Source organism: Neoarius graeffei, chromosome 25 (genome assembly GCF_027579695.1).
Source record: "Neoarius graeffei isolate fNeoGra1 chromosome 25, fNeoGra1.pri, whole genome shotgun sequence".
Lineage (NCBI taxonomy): Eukaryota > Metazoa > Chordata > Actinopteri > Siluriformes > Ariidae > Neoarius > Neoarius graeffei.
Genome location: NC_083593.1, coordinates 4,971,972 through 4,999,042, shown reverse-complemented (window position 1 = coordinate 4,999,042; position 27,071 = coordinate 4,971,972). Strand labels below are relative to the sequence as shown.

Genomic DNA, 27,071 nt, shown 5'->3' with positions numbered 1-27,071 from the left:
GGCCCTAAATTCTCCTCTATTTTTTCCTGCTTCACCATGACCCAATACAAGATACTACATCATGCATCACGTGGTGGGCTTTCCCCGTTCGTGCAAGGTTTTGTGGGATACAAATTTGAAACCGGAGAGAAAAATGGAAGATGCGAGTGTGCGAATGAAACGTGAAAGACCGACTACAGTGACAGAAAGTGAGAAGAAAAGACGTTATGTCGCGAAGGAAAGGAAACGCAGGACCAAATTAATAAATATGGGAGATCAGCGAGCATCTTGGTGTGATCAGCTGTTCGTTTAGCGACAGAATGATGGAACTGTCAGTGCACGCTCAAAGGTAAACCTGTAGATGGCAGTAATGCAACACTGTGGATGCCAGCTGCCGTAAAACCCAAAAGAAGAAGGTGGTAAACCTGCGCATGTGCACACGGACTTCCTCTGTCTGCTTGAAGCGAGCGATTTCATGCACATTATTTGCTTTAATCCTCTCAAATTAAATAACTTCCCAGCCACAGAATGGCCTGATATTTTGTGAGATATTACAGAAATAAACATGTATCACAATGGCCACATTTCAGAGGGAATTACATTTCACAGATTTTATGAAATCGAAAGGCCATCTAGCTTTAATGATACGTTTATTTTGTGTTTATGGAAGGAGTCTCCAGAATCAGCACTCTGGAACAGTCACCATGGTGGAAAACTAGTTAAAAAAATTAGTTAGTGAGGAGCACTTATTTGGACAATATTACAAAATAATCCTGTGATTTTAAAAATAAATTAAAAAAAAACAGGGAACAAATCTAAATATTTGTAAGGCGTGATAATTTTATCATGATGTAAGAATTTTAAATCAGCACTTTTAAGTTAGTACTTTGGATAAAAGATAAGTAAATGAAAAACAAATGTAAATATCAAGATCAAAGCCAGTCATTTCTGTAAAATGGCCCTTTATAAACAGCCCTGGTGTTCAGAAAGGCATTGTCGTGTGTGTGCGCGCACACGTGTGTGTGTGTGCTCAGCAGCTGTGTGTTCTCTCTGTGCTTATGTACGGTTGTCTGTTCCAGCTCGTTTCCATGACACTGGCCTCTCGACAAGCTTTTACAAATTCACAAAAGCAGTGGCATTTCAGCCACCGTTTCAGGCAGATCTGTTTTCAGAGCCTCTTTATGCTTGCGTTTTCAGACAGGTCAGCTGCGCTCCTGTACTGCAATCCTCTCTCTGGGCAAAGTGTCCGTTTACATTTATTCACTGGGCAGGAGCTTTTATCTAACAAGACTCAAGTCAAGCAGAATCCAATCCAGGTATCGAAATGCATCACTGTCACTTCTTAAACAAGTGCTATGAGATTGAGTTTCCACCATCTGAGTAACTGAGATGAAGAATAATGGTGAGACATCGATGTGATTATTGTTTTAGCCATTGTCCTGTTGGAGGAACTCCTAGACAGACATTTACAAAGAGAGAAGGAAGAAAATCCGAGCTGATACCCGGGGGGGGGGATTAAAAAAAAAAAAAAAGTTTACCACAATTGGTCCTTTTATTACTAATGTGAAAAGAAAATATGTTTAAAACAATAATAAATAAAATAAGTTTAGCCAGCATGCTGATAATATTTATGATGCATGCAACTACGAGTTGGGAGTACGGGAAATAGTTTTATGTATATTTACTTCCCAAATATGCAACAAGAAAACAGAGGCAAAAATTCAGAGCGAGCACGAATTACTAATAAGCAGCTCCTCCATTTTTTTCCCTGACCAATGGCACCACAGTACCACCCACTTGTTTCCTGTTCGCTCATAAGGCCATGGTTTACAAATTCGCCTCGATAAAGTGATCAGAAATTAACTGCTGCCATGAGAGTATTTCAGGTATTTGTCGTTTGAAAGAACTTTGTGTGAACCATTCAGGTACAAGTTCTGCATGCCTAATAATCTCTCTGGCTCAGCAAAGCGGCTCATTGTCTGGTCCGGACAGGAAGAGACCAGCCCTTGGGACAGATCTCAAAAATCTGGCTAATGACCGAGGGCTAGAGAAGCTAATCGGGGTTTCTGCAGGACACACTGGAGTTCAGCAGGGGTCAAGAGCTATCACTGGGATGAGGACAGTTGTTGGACCACCAGGAAATAGATTAGGACCTGTTTGGAAATGCTGGAAACAGACACTGAAATGCGACACTTGTTAGTGTCATTAGTGCAGGATGGAACGCTTACGTCCTTCCTATTTAAATGATCGGCACCTTCTTCAGGACTCTCAGGGAGAAATGGTTGCTGACTGCATCCAGGGATTAAAAGTAGTAGTCTCGGTCATTCTGTAAGAGACCAGAAGCATGAGGAAAAAAATACATGGAGGAAAAAAATCCTCACAATGGCAGGCTTTTCATCTTAGTGATAGCCTTATCTTAAACGTGGACGCTATTATGATGAATGTTTCATTGTCTACATGCGATAGAAAACGAGCCCTACTTCCACATATAGATCTTTTGCAATCACAGTTTTTGTCATAAGTCAGAAACCGCAGGAGAGAAACATTTTTGTTTGACTGATATTCTTTAATAATCTTGGCTAGCATTAATCTCAGCAATGCAGTTCGTATGGATCCTATCTCAGACCACTGATTCATCATGGTGACATTTATTGAATGAGTGAGTGAGGGAGGGATGGATGGATAAAAAAAGCAAATGAATGCTTTCAAAAACTTCACCTTGATCACATCTTATTATCCCCCCAGCATAGAATGCAGAGGGGATATAGTTATTGCTCTGTCCGTCTGACCGTCCGTCCATCCATTAGTAAACATTTTAGTTTCTGGAGCATAAGTCAAAAACTATTAGGAATTGAACTTAGGAAAATTTGGAGCGGGGTTTCATGTGGGGGCCAGAGGGATAGGTCATCTCCTGATGACCACTGAAACAGCAGTCACCACAAAACCTGGATCAGTAACATTTTGGTGCTAGACTCCAAAACCCGATTTTTAATATTTTATATTATTTATATGGCTTGACTGAAACAGACATTGACAAAAGACTCAATGGAAACGCTCTTATTTTATATCTTACATAATGTTGTGAAATTATGTTGGCCTTTTACACAAAACTCCTCAGACTGACAAAAACAGGTGCACACATGATCCTGTGAGTCTAACTCACAAGATTTTATTTGCTGTGGTCATCTTAGCAAACAAGTGGAAACTGAGATAAAAAAAAAATCCATTAGCCATAAGGATCAGTCTAATAAAGCATTTAATAATATCAGCACTACAACTTTAAATAATAGATGTGCTTTCTATTCCTGTGCTTATAAATGATTATAGCCAGAAATAACCGACATGACTAATAACACCTTATGTAACGTACCACAGTGCAACGGAATTCTCCATTCTGATTGGTTCGAAGGATTCGCTTTCTGAAACAGCAACTCTAACAGGTGAGCAAATCACAAGGGTATATTAAAGCACTTGTTCTAATCATCGTTTCCAGAGTAACAACTTACGCAGGAACATGTGTCATGGCTACTCCACACAGTTTAAATAAAACGTATAACTGTTGCATAAGAACATCCATGTCAGTCGTATATGAGGAAGGTTTTATCTAATATATATAGACACACACACACACACACAGGGTTGGTCAAAATTATGTTAACATTAATGGATTTTTCTTCTCCTGAATGTGTGGTGCGCCATGACCGCTGCTGGTGTAATTGGGCCCTACTTTTTTTTTGACACCCCAACAGTGACATCAGACATCTACTTACAGATGGTGCAGCAGTACGCCATTGATGAACTTCCACTATGGATCCGATTGGCGGGGTATTTCCAACAGGATGGCGCACTGCCGCATTTTGGCCGTACTGTTCATGCTTATCTCGACCACACATTTCCAGGTCGATGAGTAGGTCGCGGTGGACCATTGCCATAGCCTCCACACTCCCCTGATTTGACGCCCTGTGATTTCTGGTTATGGAGTATGGTGAAGGAGCACGTGTATAGCAGGAAAGTTTGAGAGATCAATGACAGAATAAGGACTGTGGTATCATCTATTCCCCGCAAAACGTGTGTCTGGGCTTTAAATGGTACTGTTGCTCGCTGGTTTTTATGAGATGAGCACGATGGCGAACAGGTTGAGACGGTCCTGTAAATCATCTTGCACATATGATGCATGTTTTGTGAATAAATGGTTTCTACCATTTAAATGTTAAGATAATTTTGACTAATCCTGTGTGTGTGTGTATATGAGAGAGAAAGAATAAAACAGTAATTCAGCCTCAATACAAAATGTCAGCACTGATTAATTTACTCGAACAACATGACACCAAGTGTATAATCCCTAGACTTCAAAACAAGAGTTATTTTCCTTGTTCATTTTTCTGCCATTTTTTCTTAGGGCTGTGCTAATTTAGAAGTTCTTCTTAAAGTTCAGGAATGAACTGACTTGAGGGAAGGAAGTGATCAGGTTACACTGCTGTGGTTATAAAAGGACAAAAGACGCTGCAAAAGAACAAACTGCCTTGTGATGGAGTGCTGAGGAAGCATGAGAAGCTGCTGGGAAGGGAGTTGTCTCGCAAATTCGCTGGGGTCAATGATCAGATCCTTTATGTAGAAGTATATTTTGACAAACTTCGCTTGGTGCTGTGTGTCCCAGAGCTAGTTAGCTTTCTGCACTCCCTAAATCATCCTGCCTCCAAACTCACCCAGTCAATGCATTTTAAAAAAGCCCCCCCCAAAAAAACCACATATCCAATGGCATGCTCTTAGGTGGTCTTGTCCCAAGGCAAATGATGCGTCAAACATGGTATACTGTGCACCTAATCCTTTGTTATGACACTCCGCAAACCCACCTCCTCTGCATGTGAAAGAAATAAAAGACCTCCCACACTATCAGATGTTTTCAGAGCTCGCAAGTACAGGCCTATCTCAGCCCATTGACCTCCAGTGGAGGAACTGAATATTTCATAGAGAAGTACTGAAACAGCATCACGTCTGCTCTTGGAATGACTCAAGATACACATTCCCAAACCCCTTCTCACAGCAGAACCTTACTGTTAAATTAAAGAGAAAATGTAAGTGGGACTAGAGGCCATTTTTAAAGACCCCTTGTGACGAAAGTTAAAAACCACATAATCTCACAATGTGTCTTCAAGTATCATGATTTTTTTTTCAATATTGCCCACCCTGCAATTATGATCGGCAATCCTCCCACGGGTTCAATATTCAGACAGTCGTCTGTGTCCGAGCTTTGAAACACGGCTGATAAAAGCGCCTTACATCCTTCCACCTGAAAGTCCTGTCTCTTACACAACACTTCCGTCTCGCTGGGAAACTTCCTGAGGCGTCACCGCAGCATTTCCCACAACAACTGTCTGCAGACTGGACTTAGTGTGTTTTTCTTACAAATGCCTGCTGAATATGACTCTTAGTAGAAAATATAATAATAAGGAACTTCCTGTAGCTCAAGCATCATATAGAAATGCCTACTGTCCAGGCATGTAATTTATTCATGATTTTCTGCCTTGCAGTTAAAAAGTATAGACAGTGTAGAGAAAATATGATCATAGACTCTGATCACAATATGCTACACTTGTCCATATAACACAAGAAGCTGGTAAGGGTCTGGCTCTTTGTAACTGGGGTAGTCAGGCACGGTCATTGATTATTTTCTTATACCAGCACAACCCATGAGCAAGTAAAGGACAGGAGTCTTTGATGTGTCTCTAACATAGTTTCATGTAATGAAAATGTGTGCAATAAGAATTATACCATGATGTGTCAAAGTAGGATGGACATGAAAAGAAATGAAGAAAATGTTGTGCATCACTGGATTTGAGAGAACTAGTAGAAGAAGGTAAAATGCAGGGGGGAAAAAAACAACCCGAGAACTTTTTTTTTTAAACACACTATACTTCAACATAATTTGTGGCAATATGACACAGAATTTGGTCTCATATTACCCACTGGAGCTTCACACTTCTCCAAATTAACTGTAGCTTGATTCCTTTTTATATTTGGAAGGAAAGATAACATCGCACCATTTCTGCGAACAAATCCTCAAACTGCTTCATGTCACTTTCCTTCTAGCACATGTCACAGATCCAGCGCTAAGTAACTTCACTACTCTGTGAACCTTTACGACAGGCATTTATGTGAATTATTCAGCTGAAGGCAGCTCATCAGGAAAGGAAAGCTTTTTTTTCATAGTCTAATAAATTTATCCTCTCTGGTCTGATAAATAAACCAACAACATGGCTTGATAAGGAAAAAAAAATCAACAATGAATACAGAATGTTATGGTTAGGCATTAAAGAATTAACTGTCAGTCTGATTCATCTTAGTTTTTTGAAGGTTAGGTCTCTCACCATTAGCTGGGTTCGACATTTGAATGATTCTCATCCATGTTCACAAAGCCACGCCCCCGATCTTACCCTGCTTTCATAGTACCTTGTAAACGCTCATTTGCAGATTGTAGTAATAATAATAATAATAATATTTTTCACCGGCGGCACGGTGGCGTAGTGGTTAGCGCTGTCGCCTCACAGCAAGAAGGTCCGGGGTCCAGCCCCGTGACCGGCAAGGGCCTTTCTGTGCAGAGTTTGCATGTTCTCCCCATGTCCGCGTGGGTTTCCTCCGGGTGCTCCGGTTTCCCCCACAGTCCAAAGACATGCAGGTTAGGTTAACTGGTGACTCTAAATTGACCGTAGGTGTGAATGTGAGTGTGAATGGTTGTCTGTGTCTATGTGTCAGCCCTGTGATGACCTGGCGACTTGTCCAGGGTGTACCCCGCCTTTTGCCCGTAGTCAGCTGGGATAGGCTCCAGCTTGCCTGCGACCCTGTAGAACAGGATAAAGCGGCTAGAGATAATGAGATGAGATATTTTTCACCTCAGCATGTTCAAAATGCAGGGGGGGGGACACGACACCAATGACTCCATGAAAGCATGTCTTTGGTTTGCGCTGTCAGAGCACGCAAGTTCATAAAAAGCTATTTTACTGTATGTTTATAAATATAGTCCTGAGTGGGTATTGGTTCTGTTGGACTATAGTGAACTTCAAGTATCCACACAACATCCATGCTGAAACTACAGTGCAGCAACACCAACAGACAACAGTGACAGGCGTTAGAAACAACCTAGCCGGCTAACATTAGTAATAACTCTAACACTGATAATTACCTTCTCAAAACAGTGTCTGTATATGAACTAATTTAAAAGTAGACAAGGAGGACTATTCACAAAGGAACTGATCGTTGAGGAGACAATTCCAAGTTGGTGAGTTAAAACTACAAATAGGGAATGATTTCTGTGGTTTTAACTGGTTGTAGGTGGGGAATTAGAAGTTGCAAATTCACCTTGAATGCACCTTTGGTTTGGTTTGGTTAATACCCCTTTTCCATCATGGCAGCTCGAGGGCCGGTTCAGAGCCGGTGCCTCACCTTGAACCCGTCCTTTGCATTTTGAGAGCCAAAGAACCAACTCCTGGCCAGGAAAACTGGTTCAAGAGTGACACCAACACTTTGCTAAGCAAGAACCACTTGGGACTGGGGTGGGATATTGTGACGAAATAAAACTGTGTGACCACAATTATTAAAAAAAAAAAAAAGGCTATTGCAGCTTCTCAACTGTCTATTTCAGTCATTCGCCACCGCTGCTGCTGTTGTGCTTGGTGCTAGCATTGCCGGGAAAACAGAGACATATGGGGAAGCCATGGCCTAATGGTTAGAGAAGGAGCTTTGGGACCAAAAGGTCACCGGTTGATTCGATTCCCGGGATCAGTAGGAATGGATGAAGTGCCCTTAAGCAAGGCACCTAAACCCCCAACTGCTCTGGATATGAGCATCTGCTATAATGTAATGTATACAGTGACATCATAACGTAGCTCAGCGGTGATGGTGGTTTTCTCGCCTGTGGAAAAGTGAACGGACTTCGAAGGTTCGCAAACTGAACCAAGTCAGAACCAACACCTAGCCTGTGTTGATAGAAAGGGGGATCAAGTGGCATCCAAACACAAACAAGCATTCCAGACTGTAAGTCATAAACTTTATTAAGGCTACGGTTTAACTCATTGGGTTTGTTTTTGTTTTTTTTTATCACGGTACATATCTTCTCGGTTATTTGTACAACTAAGGGGGAAAAATAGCTTACTGCACCTTTAAATCTATGAGGAAAAACCTGACAAAAAACATGGAACTTGACATGTTATTAGTTGGTAAAGTTAACAAAAAAAGTAAGTAAATAAGTACAAACTAATTCACATTTCTAAACTGAGTAAAACTAGGAAATACAGAGTTAATCCGAGTGTAAACACTCACCTCTACAGCGGCGTTAATCCTCCTTCCCTCTTCACAAGGTGAGCAGCGCAGGTAAGTGTGTTTTTAGTTCACACTTCTCTAAAACTGTTCATCTTCACCCGGAAATGGAACCGAGTTTCACTTTGTTTAGATTTCTTTCCTTCTGAGTGGAAAACAAAATAAAACCCAGAAGAAATGCAGAATGACACTTTATATATCAGTCCTTCTTCAGACTACCTCGCTTGTTGTTGTGTTGTGTGTGTTCTCTCTCTGATCCTTGTTCCTTTTTAATAACTAAAACTCCACTAAAATCCGGTGTTTTTCTGTGAATGTCCTACAGGAGGTATAATAAAGGCATGATTCTGCTGCGAAGGCTCGTGCGAATGCGCCATCTGGAAACACGTAGGCGTGGCTTTTAGGGATATGGGCGGGGCGTGAAGCAATATGTGCGTGGCTGGTGTCCTCTGAAAGACAGCTAAGGGGCGGGGCTTATAATGGCTTCAAAGGCTTGAAAGGCTTCAGTGTGATGCCACAGGTACCATTTTCTCTCAGCAACTTCAATATTAAATCCTCCATCGACATATTTTAACATGTGTAACAATTATTTGTCACTTAGTAAACATTATACCACCGCCCTGTAGAAAGTCTTGATTCTGAGTGATCAAAAGGTGTTGATTATTTTCTATAACAGCAACTCGAAAAGTAGTTCCAGCGACGAGCCAAATCACAAGATAATATTAATGCGCTTGTTCAAATGCATATTGTTTCTGTCGTAGCAGCTTGATTGCAGGGACTTGTATGGTGGATACTTCATAATCTAAGACTAATAGGCTAATAATATATTTTTTAAACATGCTGTTCTCATCTCATCTCATTATCTCTAGCCGCTTTATCCTGTTCTACAGGGTCGCAGGCAAGCTGGAGCCTATCCCAGCTGACTACGGGCGAAAGGCGGGGTACACCCTGGACAAGTCGCCAGGTCATCACAGGGCTGACACATAGACACAGACAACCATTCACACTCACACCTACGGTCAATTTAGAGTCACCAGTTAACCTAACCTGCATGTCTTTGGACTGTGGGGGAAACCGGAGCACCCGGAGAAAACCCACACGGACACAGGGAGAACATGCAAACTCCGCACAGAAAGGCCCTCGCCGGCCACGGGGCTTGAACCCAGGACCTTCTTGCTGTGAGGTGACAGCGCAAACCACTACACCACCGTGCCGCCCACGGTTTGTTTTGTTTTTTCTTGTGAACCTCGAAAGACAAAAAAAGAGAGGCTAGTGAGGGAACAAATGTTTATAGCTGCTCTAACATAAGCGATAACAGGAACTACTTTGTCTCACAGACAACTCACAACATTAAATATAAGTCAATGTAGCTTTAGGATGTGTTGTAATGGGAAAATAATCAACTTTGGGGTGGTAATAGTGACTCTGCCTCACATTGTGCCACATCACAGTACCTTGTTGTTGATTTTTTTTCTTTAACAGCATACCTCCAAAGTGTTTTATTCTGAACGTAAGTAGCCTCAGAGCAGGACCGCCAGGCCTGTGTGACAAAAAATAGCCCAAATTCAAAGTCTAAGTTTTCTCTCCCATATTCTATGCTTTACACAGCTCGAGAAATGTACAAACTAACATATTTTAGGATATTTAGCCATTTTCTCACATTTTTCTTTTGCAGTCATGAGTTTTGCACCAGGATTCTAGCTTATAGGGGGAAGAAAAGATAATTATGAATATAATTAGACAACCAAAGTAGTCCACGATATATCAAAAGCATCTAATTTGGGACTGAGACACTAACAGCACTTTGTAAAAGTCACTGTTGTGCATGTAGTTTGAAAAGTATTAATGCTTCGAATCTCAGCATTACAGACAGGATGACTTCTCTGTCTCAGGTGTGTAATCTATTCGAGAATGGTGTTTAGAGATTAACCCCTGACCTGGAGGACCATTCGACCTACATCACTTCACCCTTCTAATGTCTATCTCCAGACACAGCAGCTGAGAGCCTGAGACAAGGTCTGAGTGAATGCGTATATGTGTGTGTAGAATGTTCAGCGATGGATCATTTGCAAGTAATAATGGTTCATGTCCTTGATGTGAATGATGGGAGTTGGTTCACCTCATTACATTAAGAGTTCAATTAGACCACACACTCTTGCTAATGTAAGTAGGTAATGCTTCATACCAAAATGGAAACCCTTTGGCGTGTGAGTCAAAGGGTAACATAATGGCACAGAGATAACTACAGAGCTTAAATGTACCACAACTTTGGAAACATTACCAGGAAAATGAGAGAGAGAGAGAGAGAGAGAGAGAGAGAGAGATGGTTATCCCAGTGAGTTCTTGAGCAAATTCCTTTTTTTTTCTTCCTTTTTTTTTTAAATCATAAGCAAATCTTGGTTTAAACCTGGTGGCCAACTATGGCCTCTCTGTACGGAGTTTGCATGTTCTCCCTGTGCCTGTGTGGGTTTCATCTGGGCACTCCTGTTTCCTCCCACAGTCCATCCATCCCACATGTGGATTACATCAACTGATTACTCTAAATTGCCCATAGGTGTGGATGGTTAGCCCTGGCGTACCCATATATATATATATATATATATATATATATATATATATATATAATCTCATCTCATTATCTGTAGCCGTTTATCCTGTCCTACAGGGTCGCAGGCAAGCTGGAGCCTATCCTTTCCCAGCTGACTACGGGCGAAAGGCGGGGTACACCCTGGACAAGTCGCCAGGTCATCACAGGGCTGACACATAGACACAGACAACCATTCACACTCACATTCACACCTACGGTCAATTTAGAGTCACCAGTTAACCTAACCTGCATGTCTTTGGACTGTGGGGGAAACCGGAGCACCCGGAGGAAACCCACGCGGACATGGGGAGAACATGCAAACTCCGCACAGAAAGGCCCTCGCCGGCCACGGTGCTCGAACCCGGACCTTCTTGCTGTGAGGCGACAGCGCTAACCACTACACCACCGTGCCGCCCCTATATATATATATATATATATATATATATATATATATATATATATATATATATATATATATTTATATATAAAAACCCGATTAAAAAGTTGGGACAAAGTACAAATTGTAAATAAAAACGGAATGCAATGATGTGGAAGTTTCAAAATTCCAGATTTTATTCAGAATAGAACATAGATGACATATCAAATGTTTAAACTGAGAAAATGTATCATTTAAAGAGAAAAATTAGGTGATTTTAAATTTCATGACAACAACACATCTCAAAAAAGTTGGGACAAGGCCATGTTTACCACTGTGAGACATCCCCTTTTCTCTTTACAACAGTCTGTAAACGTCTGGGGACTGAGGAGACAAGTTGCTCAAGTTTAGGGATAGGAATGTTAACCCATTCTTGTCTAATGTAGGATTCTAGTTGCTCAACTGTCTTAGGTCTTTTTTGTCGTATCTTCCATTTTATGACGCGCCAAATGTTTTCTATGGGTGAAAGATCTAGACTCCAGGCTGGCCAGTTCGGTACCCGGACCCTTCTTCTACGCAGCCATGATGCTGTAATTGATGCAGTATGTGGTTTGGCATTGTCATGTTGGAAAATGCAAGGTCTTCCCTGAAAGAGACGTCGTCTGGATGGGAGCATATGTTGCTCTAGAACCTGGATATACCTTTCAGCATTGATGGTGTCTTTCCAGATGTGTAAGCTGCCCATGCCACACGCACTAATGCAATCCCATACCATCAGAGATGCAGGCTTCTGAACTGAGCGCTGATAACAACTTGGGTCGTCCTTCTCCTCTTTAGTCCGAATGACACGGCGTCCCTGATTTCCATAAAGAACTTCAAATTTTGATTCGTCTGACCACAGAACAGTTTTCCACTTTGCCACAGTCCATTTTAAATGAGCCTTGGCCCAGAGAAGACGTCTGTGCTTCTGGATCGTGTTTAGATATGGCTTCTTCTTTGAACTATAGAGTTTTAGCTAGCAACAGCGGATGGCACGGTGAATTGTGTTCACAGATAATGTTCTCTGGAAATATTCCTGAGCCCATTTTGTAATTTCCAATACAGAAGCATGTCTGTACGTGATGCAGTGCCATCTAAGGGCCCGAAGATCACGGGCACCCAGTATGGTTTTCCGGCCTTGACCCTTACGCACAGAGATTCTTCCAGATTCTCTGAATCTTTTGATGATATTATGCACTGTAGATGATGATATATTCAAACTCTTTGCAATTTTACACTGTCGAACTCCTTTCTGATATTGCTCCACTATTTGTCGGCGCAGAATTAGGGGGATTGGTGATCCTCTTCCCATCTTTACTTCTGAGGGCCGCTGCCACTCCAAGATGCTCTTTTTATACCCAGTGATGTTCATGACCTATTGCCAATTGACCTAATGAGTTGCAATTTGGTCCTCCAGCTGTTCCTTTTTTGTACCTTTAACTTTTCCAGCCTCTTATTGCCCCTGTCCCAACTTTTTTGAGATGTGTTGCTGTCATGAAATTTCAAATGAGCCAATATTTGGCATGAAATTTCAAATTGTCTCACTTTCGACATTTGATATGTTGTCTATGTTCTATTGCGAATACAATATCAGTTTTTGAGATTTGTAAATTATTGCATTCTGTTTGTATTTACAATTTGTACTTTGTCCCAAGTTTTTTGGAATCGGGGTCGTAGTCTATATATATATATATATATATATATATATATATATATATTACACCCCGTGTGTGTGTTCATCTTTGCCTGTTTGAACTTTTTTTTAAAGAACAGCTACCAAATTAATATGAAAAAAGACTCAGATTAAATTCAACCAGTATGACAGTAGTTCATCACTGTCCTGAGACTGAAGAAGAATTGAGTGCAATTTGCTGTTCACTAGTCCCATCTAGTGGCCAAACCTGGAACAGCAAGTCATCAACTAAAGCTATCACCTCACAATACAAGCTGTAATTAATTTACATCTCATCTCATCTCATTATCTCTAGCCGCTTTATCCTTCTACAGGGTCGCAGGCAAGCTGGAGCCTATCCCAGCTGACTACGGGCGAAAGGCGGGGTACACCCTGGACAAGTCGCCAGGTCATCACAGGGCTGACACATAGACAACCATTCACACTCACACCTACGGTCAATTTAGAGTCACCAGTTAACCTAACCTGCATGTCTTTGGACTGTGGGGGAAACCGGAGCACCCGGAGGAAACCCACGCGGACACGGGGAGAACATGCAAACTCCACACAGAAAGGCCCTCGCCGGCCCCGGGGCTCGAACCCAGGACCTTCTTGCTGTGAGGCGACAGCGCTAACCACTACACCACCGTGCCGCCCATTTTTGCGAATATATTGAATAAATATTTTAATTTATACCGTTACACTTATTAAATGTCCTAATAAATGCTACCTAATGTCCACTAGAGGTCGTCATTCTTTAGTAAAGGAGTAGTTTTTATGATCTAAAGAGGAAAATAGTCACCTCAGACCTGTAAATGTACCTGTTAACTTTATATATGTGGAACAGACAAAGGGTAAATGTTTCATATCTGCTATGATTCGGTTAAAAGTCGCTTAGTGACTGTGGTTCTGTGCTAAGTTGTGAGTTAATTCCAGGATTTGCCAGACATCCAGTATTCTGCCTCACTTATAAATGCATTTGAATTTAAAACAAATGTACTAAATTAATAAATGTAATATTAAATGAATTCATGTTGCTTAAACCAGGCGAGAACTGAACCACTGCTAACAATTTTATGCTAGCATAACATCGTCTGAACTAGCGACAGGAATTCCGGCTCTTTTCAGTGAATCGGTTCAGAGTCGGCTCTTTCGATCATCAAACAGCTCATTTCCATTTTTCCCCTAAATTGGACAAATGTAATATATCACTATTGTTGTTCTTTTTGTGTAAACTTTGTCGGATTTATAACAAAATGGCAAAAGTTTAAGATATGAGTAATGAGCCATTTGATGGTCGAAAGAGTCTTATTGTGAATCGGTTTAGAGTCGAATTTTTTTTACCGTCAAACGGATCATTGCCATTTTTTTTCTAAATCGAACGAAGTTTAAAAGATTATTGTTGTTGTCCTTGTCCGATTTAAAAATAATTTACAATGAGCCGTTTGAGGGTACAAGCAGTCGACTCTGAACCGACTCACAAAAGAGAATAATGTCTTAAACTTTGGCCATTTAGAAAAAAATGGCAATGAGCCGTTTGATAGTAGAAAGAGTCGACTCTGAACCGATTCACAATAAGACTCTTTCAACCATCAAACGGCTCATTGCTCATATCTTACACTGAGAGAAAAAATGGCAATGAGCCGTTTGATGGCTCAAACAATCAGACACAGTCTCAGTGTTTAAGTCTAGGCTGAAAACATATCTGTTTAGTCAAGCCTTTTGTTAATGGCGTTTATGAGGTAAAGGTGTAGATCTGGAGGGTCCTCAGACAGAGTGTTTTTGATAAACTGGGATGTATAGATGCTGTCAGTCCCCACTCGCTTGCTCACTCGAGTTTGTTGATGGTGTAGTGGCTGCTGCTTTATGTCCCGGGGCTCCCTCATGCCTGTGTTACCTTCTGGCTCTCCCCTTTTAGTTATGCTGTCATGGTTAGTTGCCGGAGTCCCTGCTTGTACTCAGTGCAATATGTATACTGTTCCTACTTATTCAGGTGACATTGGGCATACCTAACAACCTGTGTTTTCTCTCCCCCCCCCCAAAAAAAAATCTGTCCCTCTTAGTTACATGTCGGCCCTGGGATCAAGATGCTGACCTCTTCTGCTCCTCAGACCTGCCTGATCCATCCTGGTGCCCTGTGTCTGGTTGGAGTCTTATCGCATTGCTCCTGTGGAGGACGGCCCCATGTGGACGGTTGGGGGTTGCACCTGGAGGATGCTCTGGACTCTTGCAGTGGTGCTTTTGTGGCTGGGGACTGCAGTTGACTTGCTGACTTTGGGGCTGCAGTTGTCGTGAACGGTTTTGCGCTCGGGTTTCCGTCGGTGGGGGGTTTATAGCATCAACGAAGCTGACTTTATGTTAGGACTGTTAATGTTATAGTCATGTTGTCTGTTGTTGCCCAGGTGAGGATGGGTTCCCTTTTGAGTCTGGTTCCTCTTGGGGTTTCTTCCTCATGTCGTCTGAGGGAGTTTTTCCTTGCCACCGTTGCCACAGGCTTGCTCATTGGGGATAGATTAGGGATAAAATTAGCTCATATTTCAAATCGTTCAAATTCTGTAAAGCTGCTTTGCGACAATGTTTATTGTTAAAAATGCTATACAAATAAACTTGACTTGACTTGACTTGATGGCAATAAGAGTCGACTCTGAATCGACTCACAAGAAGTGAATAATATCTTAAACTATGACCATTTAGAAAAAAATGGCAATGAGACGTTTGATTGTTGAAAGAGTCGACTCTGAACCGACTTACAGGAAGACTGTTTCGACCATCAAATGGTTCACTGCCATTTTTTTTCTCCGCTGGATAAAGTTTGAGATTATTCTTGTTGTTGTTGTTGTTGTTGTTCTTGTCTTAAATTGTTTCATGAAATAAAACAATTCCTCTGTAATTCTACTTACTCTACAGTTCAGTAGAATTCTGAAGCCAATATAACACATCCTTTATGTGTAAATGCAGTGCTCAGGCAGGAGATGTGGAAGACCGTCATGTAGAAGATCACACAGTTTTTAATAGAGGACTGTGTGCTGTCCCACTTCGGACGTGAGTGTTTAGTGGACAGCCGGATGTTTGTTTATTTCGAATCAACACCGACAAATATTTATCGTCTCAAGTTCAAGTCAACTTTATTGTCAATAATCCCATATGTGCAGGACATACAGAGAATTGAAATTGTGTTTCCCTCTTATCCGCGGTGCAAACAGTAATAAACATGAAATATAAAATATAAGTACAAGATATAAACTTTAAAAAGGGGGGGGGGGGGGGGTATTTACACACACAAGCTAAAGCTATCTAAGAAAAGACAGTGGCAATCCAGAAAGTGCAAATGTGTCAGTGTGAACAGAATTAATGGTATAAATTTAAATGTGATGAATGACAATATAAACAGAATGAACAATGTAAACAGGAACAGCAGTCTGACAGTATAGTAGGGCAGTATAGCATGATATAAACAGAATTATCAGTATAAATAAATATAAATAAATAAATAAATAAATAAATAAATAAATATGGCAGTATGAGCAGAATTTTCAGTGCAAGTATAAATATGGCAGATATGTATAAAGTGTAAACAGTGTTGTAAACAGTTTTTATATAGTGCAATTAACTAAAAAAAAACCCTGTCTAGACAGTATTGTAACCAGTTTTACATAGTGCAATTGAATTTCGTTACAGTTCGTTAAAGTGGCTGGTGACATTTGGTTTATGTATTAAGGGAAGGGGGTACTGGCCTGGGAGGGAGTTCAGCATCCTGACGGCTTGGTGGATGAAGCTGTCAGGATGCTGAACTCCAACACAAACCAGTGACGTGGTATTCTACAGGTGGTAGCTGTCATTTGTTGGGACTTTTAAACATTTTCTTCATTTATTAACACTTTATTACACATTCCTACCTTATTCAGCACCTTGTAGGTGTCCACTTAAAGACTAAAGCTCATCCTTTTTTTTTCATTTACAGTATGACTTAATCATCCTCAAATCATCCATCAGTGTAAATTATTTGTAAATCACAGTGTTTATTTATTTATTTTTAACACAAGCTCTTTATATGTGTCTGTAGGATATAGTCCATATCCTGAGTCTTCTTTATGGATATGTAATTCGAGTCTATGGCTAACAGGATATAGGATAGAGGATATGATGCAATCTCAGGGTCCATCTTTTATCCACAAGCACATTGTTTCCATGCACTGGCTCACAAATCAGTTCATTTGGAAAGAAATGATAATAAATTGCGCAGTTCTTAGCTTTATGAGGTTCATTGCTTTCAATGCAGTCATTAGAAATTAATGTGGCATGAATAAATGTAGGGGTGGCATGGTCGTGTAGTGGTGAGCACTGTCGCCTCACAGCAAGAAGGTTCTGGGTTCGAGCCCAGCGGCTGACGGGGGCTTTTCTGTGTGGAGTTTGCATGTTCTCCCCGTGTCTGTGTGGGTTTCCTCTGGGTGCTCCGGTTTCCCCCACAGTCCAAAGACATGCAGGTTAGACTAATTGGTGGCTCTAAATTGACCGTAGGTGTGAGTATGAATGGTTATTTGTCTCTATGTGTCAGCCCTGCAATGACCTGGTGACTTGTCCAGGGTGTACCCCGCCTCTCGCCCATAGTCAGCTGGGATAGGCTCCAGCTTGCCTGCGACCCTGCACAGGATAAGCGGCTATAATGGATGGATGGATGGATGGATGGATGGATGGATAAATGTAGCTCTAAATAAAGACAAAATGGGTGGGAAATTACTCTGGACTGGATATAATCTACACCAGTCGGGATTTAATAGACTTGGTAAGGTGTCACATTTGTTAGTATATGATTAGCTCATGTATTAATGATTTTAGTGTACATTTTATTCCCAAACAAATGACTAAAAAATTACTGGCATCTACTGTATAACTTTGTGCTCATGATGTAGACCAGGAGCTATGAATATGCATGATATGCAAATTTAAAACGCCCACACGTTGTTGCGTGTTCCCAAATAGCTAGCTGGGTAGTTTAACTATTAGTAGACAGGAGTGAAATTTCCAAATATTATTCGAATTTTGAATTGTGATCATGACAGTCACAGCAATTTTGAAATTTTCAGCAGGACAACATTTAAAAATACATATCAATCATAATAACTGTTCTGTTTATCACTAATATTAGCCAAATTAGTTTACTTACACACAGATTATGTGTGTCTAAAAGTTCTCTCATGATACTGGTGTGTGTGTTTTTTTTCCAACTTTCAGCATGTTCTACTTCACCTACACTCTCGTTTCACACTGATCCTTTGAGACTTTTGTGCGCTATACAAAACAGCTCTTTGTGTGTGTAATGTGTTGCAGTTTTCATGCCTGATGACACAGATTTCTGTGTGAACGCTGACCTTTTGTTGCTTGAAAAATACTTTCATACCATTTCTTCTCTAAACTACGAAATCAAATTTCTGCCCTTAGGTTTGAAGCATGCAGAAAAAAAATGTCTGATGTCTGTTATAAATCAGTAAATTACGGCTAGAACAGGAAGTTAGAAGCACATCCCCCCATGATGGAGGGCTGGGGCTGGTCTCGGCCTGCTACAGACGTGGCACTGTGGAGAGAGGAGGAGGCGAGAGGGAGGAGATAAAGCTTCCAGTTCAGCAGATAAAACACATACACACACACACACACACACACGCATTCCTTTAACTTTGTCATCCATTAGAACATGTCCAGCAGTCTTCATTCATACAGGCAATCCTTTTTCAAGGATATAGAGGATTATTATTAATATTAATGCTTAAGATAAAAGTAATAATAGGGATGAAAGATGAGCAATGAATATAATATTACATGGTGTGCTGTTATAGGAAACTAATCCATGACAAGATGAGCTACTGTTATCATTTTCCAGTAACAGCATGTCCTAAAGTGTTTGATTCCTCTTATACTACAGCAATTTGCTCCAGCCATTTCTTTAAATTGACGAGTGACACATCATACTTCTTATCCGTTTATATTTACAGTTACTCCATGCTGTTATCACTTGCATTATAATGTCTACAAATATAAGGTAGAGTTGAATAAATGTTCCCTCACCAGCCTCTCTTTTATTCAGCTTGACATTTTACCAATGTAAAAGAAAAAAAAAATCCCAAAGATTACAATAGCAGATTACACGTGTGCTCAGATCTTATCACAATCTTGATCACTTGATTATTGTATGACTCCACTTTCAGAAGAACTTTTCTTTACTGCATGTAAGTGAGATTTATTCAGGCCATGCAACAGTCCTGGTCAGTTTCTCACAGCATTAGGACCTGGAAGAGTGAACGCATTTCCCACAGTAACTGGAGCTTGGGGGCGGAGAGGTTCTGTGTCTGTCCTCCTGGAGATTGTAATCACGGCTGCTTATTTTAACACCCTTTTCCAGAAGTTTCCTCGCAGTGCAGGACAGACTTCAACCCGTGAAGGTCGACGCATAAGAGGAAACGACAGACTCCTGGAAGGTAAGAGAAATGTATGAACTGAATGATATAACAGAGACCATGCAACAGGACAGCAGTGCAATGCTTCTTCCTTAAATGGTCTGGAAATAGTTGGAGGTTGAGCTTTAGAAATTGAAAGCATTCCTGCATGACGAAAGAGGGATTATATGGGTACTGTATGGAAGCTGATAAATGTGCACTGAGTGTAAAAACCGCTGTAAGCTTTGAATACTTTCTGCACATTTGGTTCCACACTGTCACTCACAGAAATAAAAGTACTTTGTTGCTGGGCTGGTACCATCACGGTGCATCTTTTGTATCTATAGTATATATCTTTTATGTCAAAATATATTAAGTAGACCAGTAATACATATAAAACTCTTTTGAAATCCTAGGGAGTTTGTTATTGTTTGAGTTTGTTATAATTTTGAGTACAACACATTTTATTACTCATTTCAGTGATAGTTGGACTTCAGGTCTTTGCCTGGCTTTAAACTGTGCTTCAGTGGAAATTTGTAGAAAGCTCCAAGTCTGCACAAAACCACAATCAATCCTTTCAGATCTGTGGATAAATGTGTCTTATATGGACATCCTGCATCTTGATATTGCACTCTTACTATCACAAATCTCTGTCCTTTAGTCCTTTTAGAGATGAAGGAGTAAAAAAAAAACAATTGTGCACAAATAGCTTCCTCAGCAATCACAGCAATCCACATAAATAGCTTTTATCTCTGGAGTGTGTGTGTGTGTGTGTGTGTGTGAGAGAGAGAGAGCGTTTGTTAGATAAAAGATAAAAATGATGTTTAAAAATCGTGGTACATCTGCTCCTGTTTTGTCTGGAGTTATAGGCGCTGACGTGGCAGCTGTGTAAGTATCCTCACTTGAAGTCAGCTCAGGAGGTTCTCTGGATGGAGCACAGCAACCCTGTAATTACACGACTATGGATATTTCAAATTGAGCTCTGCTCAGCTCAGGCATTGGTGGGCAACTATTAAAGTTACAGTAACCAACCAAACCCTAACCACACTAAGGCCTTAAATAGCAACTCTTTAAATAAAGTGATCCAAAAGAATAGCAAGATTTGAATCATTATAAAAGATGTGTTGGGTTTGGTTTTTTTAAATTTATTTTTATTTTTTTGTGGAAATCTTAAGGCCAGTCTCTTTGATGTGGTGTGTCCTCAAACTGTCCGAATTTCCTCAATAATGTTATTCTTATTTAAAAATAAAGAAGAAAAAAGACAACTTCACAAATAGAAATTTGAAGAGAGGTCAGAAGAGATGAAAATCCATTGGATTTGGGGTGTCATGGCTCAGGTGGATAAGGCACCATACCATAAATCCAGGGACCCGGGTTCGATTTCGACCCGAGGTCATTTCCTGATCTCTCTCCTGCTCATTTCCTATCTCTACAGTGTCCTATCCAATAAAGGTGGAAAAAGCCCCCCAAAAAATCTTTAAAAAAAAGAAAATCCATTGGATCTTGTTGGTGCTTTTTGATAAATGGTTAAACAAGTCAATCATTCTGTGCTACATAATAAGAAAATATGGGCCCACTTCTTTAAAAAGTCATGAGGGAAATAGAAAATCATTCTGGGGAAAAGGGAATAAAGAAAGAATTTTGCTGCAGAAGCATCAAACACAATGTACTACACATCTTAATTATCATGTACAGTACCTTGTTTCTGTCTACTTAAGCTTAATTGCTCGTGGCACGGTGTCTCTATTAGCCTGTGTTAGTCTGTCCTGTTGCTAATTAACACTGCTTACACTCTCAGAAAATAAAGTACATTACAGTATCTTTCGGGGTACCATGGCTTGTCACTGGGGCAGTACCCTCTGAGGTACTTATTTGTACCCTTTTTAGACTGCTTGGGAACATATATGGACCTTTTTGACCCTAGAAAGGTACACATAGTTACCTTGAGGTCCAATAATGAGCCCAAGGGGGTACATTAGTGTAGATTGTACCTAGGGGGACAGAAATGGACTCCTAATGTACCCCTGTTTCTGATAGTGTACAAGGCTAGGGACCATTAATCCAATTTTTCGTTCTTTTTTGTACGTGCGAGGTGACAGAAAACTGCAGCTATGTATGGACAGCAAGCCTCAAATCCGTTAGCTGTTAAACAAAGTGTGAAGCATATTAGGAGAAATTTTTGACAAGGCACAAATCAAGTGGACCACAAACAAGTCATACTGAGACCACCCCTAAAGGTGGTTCCACCTTTTGAAGGCCTCGAAAAACCTTTAAAACCAGCCGATTTAGAGAGGTCAGACTTTATTTGTTGTGTTCAAAGTAATCAATCCAAGTCCACTTGGAATGCTAAAACAGACCAAGTTTGAAAAACACCCTTAGTCATGCACTGAAACATGGTTAGGTAATGTACAGTGGGGCAAAAAAGTATTTAGTCAGTCACCAATTGTGCAAGTTCTCCCACTTAAAAAGATGAGAGAGGCCTGTAATTTTCATCATAGGTACACTTCAACTATGAAAGACAAAATGAAAAAAAAAATCCAGAAAATCACATTGTCTGATTTTTAAAGAATTTATTTGCAAATTATGGTGGAAAATAAGTATTTGGTCAATAAGAAAAGTTCATCTCAGTACTTTGTTATATACCCTTTGTTGGCAATGACAGAGGTCAAACATTTTCTGTAAGTCTTCACAAGTTTTTCACACACTGTTGCTGGTATTTTGGCCCATTCCTCCATGCAGATCTCCTCTAGAGCAGTGATGTTTTGGGGCTTCTATGGGGTTGAGATCTGGAGACTGGCTAGGCCACTCCAGGACCTTGAAATGCTTCTTACGAAGCCACTCCTTCATTGCCCAGGCGGTGTGTTTAGGATCATTGTCATGCTGAAAGACCCAGCCACGTTTCATCTTCAATGCCCTTGCTGATGGAAGGAGGTTTTCACTCAAAATCTCATGATACATGGCCCCATTCATTCTTTCCTTTACACAGATCAGTCGTCCTGGTCACTTTGCAGAAAAACAGCCCCAAAGCATGATGTTTCCACCCCCATGCTTCACAGTAGGTATGGTGTTCTTTGGATGCAACTCAGCATTCTTTCTCCTCCAAACACAACAAGTTGAGTTTTTACCAAAAAGTTCTATTTTGGTTTCATCTGACCATATGACATTCTCCCAATCCTCTTCTGGATCATCCAAATGCTCTCTAGCAAACTTCAGACGGGCCTGTACTGGCTTAAGCAGGGGGACACGTCTGGCACTGCAGGATTTGAGTCCCTGGCGGCATAGTGTGTTACTGATGGTAGCTTTTGTTACTTTGGTCCCAGCTCTCTGCAGGTCATTCACTAGGTCCCCCCGTGTGGTTCTGGGATTTTTGCTCACCGTTCTTGTGATCATTTTGACCCCACGGGGTGAGATCTTGCATGGAGCCCCAGATCGAGGGAGATTATCAGTGGTCTTGTATGTCTTCCATTTTCTAATAATTGCTCCCACAGTTGATTTCTTCACACCAAGCTGCTTACCTATTGCAGATTCAGTCTTCCCAGCCTGGTGCAGGTCTACAATTTTGTTTCTGGTGTCCTTTGACAGCTCTTTGGTCTTTGCCATAGTGGAGTTTGGAGTGTGAATGTTTGAGGTTGTGGACAGGTGTCTTTTATACTGATAACGAGTTCAAACAGGTGCCATTAATACAGGTAACGAGTGGAGGACAGAGGAGCCTCTTAAAGAAGTTGTTACAGGTCTGTGAGAGCCAGAAATCTTGCTTGTTTGTAGGTGACCAAATACTTATTTTACTGAGGAATTTACCAATTAATTCATTAAAAATCCTACAATGTGATTTCCTGGATTCTTTCCCCCCATTCTGTCTCTCATAGTTGAAGTGTACCTATGATGAAAATTACAGGCCTCTCTCATCTTTTTAAGTGGGAGAACTTGCACAATTGGTGGCTGACTAAATACTTTTTTGCCCCACTGTATAACTTAAGGAATTCTTGGACCAAGGACTTTCTGAAAGTAATGTTTAAAATAAGGTTTGCACAGATTTTACAGTTATTCTGGTCTGATTCTCACAGGGAAACGCAATCACAGTTTGAGAACCATGTGGGTGAAAGTCCTTGTGGGCCTGTGCCTGTTGGCCAGCGTCAGAGCAGACAAGAAGCTCAGCAACCATGCCACCATCCTGGCAGACAACAGCGCCAACATGGCCTTCAACCTGTACCACAACATGGCCAAGGAGAAAGACGTGGAAAATATCTTGATTTCTCCTGTAGTGGTGGCTTCCTCACTGGGCCTGGTGGCTCTTGGTGGAAAGGACTCCACTGCCTCGCAGGTGAAGACAGTCCTCAGTGGAAATAAAGTGAAGGATGAGAATCTCCACTCGGGCCTGGCTGAGCTTCTGAACGAAGTTAGTGACCCGAAACAGCGTAATGTCACCTGGAAGATTCACAACCGGCTGTATGGCCCCAGCTCAGTCAGCTTTTCTGAGGACTTTGTGAAGAACAGCAAGAAGCACTACAACTACGAGCATGCCAAGATCAACTTCCGTGATAAGAAGAGCGCTGTCAAAGCCATCAACGAATGGGCTTCCAAGTCTACTGGTGGCAAACTGCCTGAGGTCACCAAAGATGTTGAGAAGACAGATGGTGCCATGATTATCAATGCCATGTTTTACAAACGTAAGTATTTGTTTACATTGGATTTAACACAAATCAGTGCAAAATTCAACTAATTATCTCATACAATCCCAATAGCTCATTGGAATGAACAATTCCATCACCAGATGGTTGACAACCGTGGCTTCCTCGTTCATCGTTCATACACAGTATCAGTACCCATGATGCACCGCACAGGTAAACATACAAGCCGGAAAGATATACCCGCTAATACACATAAATGCATACACAATGACACATCTCATTTACCTTGGCCTTTCTGTGTAAGGTATCTACGGCTTTTATGATGACACCGCCAACAGCTTCTTCATCCTGGAGATGCCGCTGGCTCATAAGAAATCATCTGTAATCCTCATCATGCCCTACCATGTGGAGTCTCTGGAGAGGCTGGAGAAAATGTTGACACGTAAACAGCTGGACATCTGGCAGTCTAAGATGGAGCAGAAAGCTGTGGCTGTCTCTTTACCAAAGGTCAGCATGGAGGTCAGCCACAATCTGCAAGTAAGAATGTCCTCAACAGCTTCAACCACCAGCACACCTAGTCCAGTAGTGAGGGTTCTTTGGTTGTCCTTCTTGTGGAACCCTTAAGAGTTCTGTGTATAATCCTAAGAGAGAGGATTTCCCTTTCATCAATGAAAGCTTATGAATTAAATACTTACTCTTATAGAAAAGAGCTTCCAGTCTTGATGGCTCTATGGTTGTCCTTCCAGGGAAACCCTTAAATCTTCTGTGTATGACCCTCCATCAGAAAGCTTCCCTTTCATCAGTGAAAGCTTACAAAATTCACTTATTTAGTAGTATGGAGGACTTCTCTTTAGTAGTACAGAGGACTCTTCCATAGAGGATTTCAGATAGAACACTAATAAGACACTGAAATCATTTAACAAATCAAAGAACACTTGAGGAAACTCTTTTTCTGTGAATGTGGATTCTATCTTTGGGAAAACATGTTGTTTATGTTGAGATAAAGACTTCAAATCTTTTTTTGCAGAAATATCTCGGAGGGCTTGGTGTCACTGAGGCTGTGGATAAAACCAAGGCTGATTTATCCAACATTTCAGGAAAGAAAGACCTTTACCTGGCCAATGTCTTCCATGCCTCGGCCTTTGAGTGGGACACCACTGGCAACCCTCAAGACACCAGCATCTTCGGCACGGACAAGGTGAAGAACCCCAGACTGTTCTATGCTGACCATCCGTTCGTCTTCCTGGTGAAAGATAAGAACACCAGCTCCATCCTCTTCATCGGCAGGCTGGTCCGACCCAAAGGTGACAAGATGAGAGACGAATTATAGCTGACTTCAGTGCAAGTTTGAATTGAATTATATGGATAGCATGTGCGCATAGAGAGAGGGAGGAAAAAGAGAGAGCGTGTGTGGCATTAACTGAACCAGCAGAGGACTGTTACCTCAAGAGGACATTCCAGAAAATCTGTGGACCACCCCCCATGTGTTTGGGGCATGTTCTGTCCCAAACACACACACCGTGTTAGACACAAAGCAATGTGTACTCAGACAAAACAATTTGAAAGTGTGCATTAAAGTGGTTTTTTTTAATGTTTAAATGTTTCCATTCAAGGCTTTACAAAGTGGAAATTGGTGAAAAAAATGCAAAACTTTCCATGAAATACTTTTGTGAATATTCTGGACAAGTGTAACAAGATGATGTCAGTTCTGATGCTGTTCCAATACTGTTTAACCACCCTTGTTGTCTTCCCCTTAAGTCTGGATCAAGTTTGTGCAGTTTACAGAAACTCGTACTTGGTAGCAAAATCAGTGTTGTTAAAGTGATTTCTTTGGCAGTCATTGTAGTTTATTTTCTTCACATTAAGTGCAAATTGTCCTGCTGATTAGCTTGCTAGCTAGTTACAGTGGTGCTTGAAAGTTTGTGAACCCTTTAGAATTTTCAATATTTCTGCATAAATATGACCTAAAACATCAGATTTTCACACAAGTCCTAAAAGTAGATAAAGAGAACGCAGTTAAACAAATGAGACAAAAATATTATACTTGGTCATTTATTTATTGAGGAAAATGATCCAATATTACATATCAGTGAGTGGCAAAAGTATGTGAACCTTTGCTTTCAGTATCTGGTGTGACCCCCTTGTGCAGCAATAACTGCAACTAAACGTTTGCAGTAACTGTTGATCAGTCCTGCACACTGGCTTGGAGGAATTTTAGCCCATTCCTCCGTACAGAACAGCTTCAACTCTGGGATGTTGGTGGGTTTCCTCACATGAACTGCTCGCTTCAGGTCCTTCCACAACATTTTGATTGGATTAAGGTCAGGACTTTGACTTCACCATTCCAAAACATTAACTTTATTCTCCTTTAACCATTCTTTGGTAGAACGACTTGTGTGCTTAGGGTCGTTGTCTTGCTGCATGACCCACCTTCTCTTGAGATTCAGTTCATGGACAGATGTCCTGACATTTTCCTTTAGAATTCGCCGGTATAATTCAGAAATCATCGTTCCATCACTCTAAATTGACCGTAGTTGTGAGTGTGAATGGTTGTCTGTGTCTATGTGTCGGCCCTGTGATGACCTGGCGACTTGTCCAGGGTGTACCCCGCCTTTCGCCCGTAGTCAGCTGGGATAGGCTCCAGCTTGCCTGCGACCCTGTAGAAGGATAAAGCGGCTAGAGATAATGAGATGAGATGAGATCGTTCCATCAATGATGGCAAGCCGTCCTGGCCCAGATGCCACAAAACAGGCCCAAACCATGATACTACCACCACCATGTTTCACAGATGGGATAAGGTTCTTATACTGGAATGCAGTGTTTTCCTTTCTCCAAACATAACGCTTCTCATTTAAACCAAAAACTTCTACTTTGCTCTCATCCATCCACAAAACATTTTTCCGATAGCCTTCCGGCTTGTCCACGTGATCTTTAGCAAACTGCAGACGAGCAGCAATCTTCTTTTTGGAGAGCAGTTGCTTTCTCTTTGCAACCCTGCCATGCACACCATTGTTGTTCAGTGTTCTCCTGATGGTGGACTCATGAACATTAA

General features: G+C 41.1%; 2 protein-coding genes and 1 long non-coding RNA gene across 7 annotated transcripts in view; 2 read left to right on the top strand and 1 right to left on the bottom strand.

The window, feature by feature from the left end:
- The window catches only part of gdpd5a (glycerophosphodiester phosphodiesterase domain containing 5a), a 47,371-nt gene extending 38,696 nt beyond the window's left edge, over positions 1-8,675 (bottom strand). For both annotated transcript variants that reach the window (XM_060908349.1, XM_060908348.1), the window contains exon 1: positions 8,296-8,675. The gene's annotated coding sequence lies outside the window, so the exon portion shown is untranslated. The remainder of the gene's footprint in view (positions 1-8,295) is intronic.
- LOC132873279 (uncharacterized) lies at positions 911-4,202 on the top strand. The gene is made up of 3 exons (XR_009651548.1): positions 911-1,295; positions 3,355-3,419; positions 3,729-4,202. It is a non-coding gene; the product is annotated as an uncharacterized LOC132873279 (long non-coding RNA).
- Positions 8,676-19,266: 10,591 nt separating the features above from the next.
- On the top strand, positions 19,267-25,618 carry serpinh1a (serpin peptidase inhibitor, clade H (heat shock protein 47), member 1a). 4 transcript variants are annotated; one of them, XM_060908338.1, is made up of 6 exons: positions 19,267-19,433; positions 20,261-20,392; positions 23,456-24,058; positions 24,134-24,232; positions 24,324-24,556; positions 25,047-25,618. In XM_060908338.1, exons 3-6 carry the CDS (start codon positions 23,482-23,484, stop codon positions 25,347-25,349), a joined length of 1,212 nt encoding a protein of 403 aa, XP_060764321.1. In that variant the 5' UTR covers positions 19,267-19,433; positions 20,261-20,392; positions 23,456-23,481; the 3' UTR covers positions 25,350-25,618. The 4 variants fall into 4 exon arrangements, with proteins under 4 accessions (XP_060764321.1, XP_060764320.1, XP_060764323.1 ...); XM_060908337.1 differs by having other exon boundaries at positions 19,268-19,433; positions 20,261-20,338; XM_060908340.1 differs by having other exon boundaries at positions 19,268-19,433; positions 20,255-20,338.
- The last annotated feature ends 1,453 nt before the right edge of the window (positions 25,619-27,071 follow it).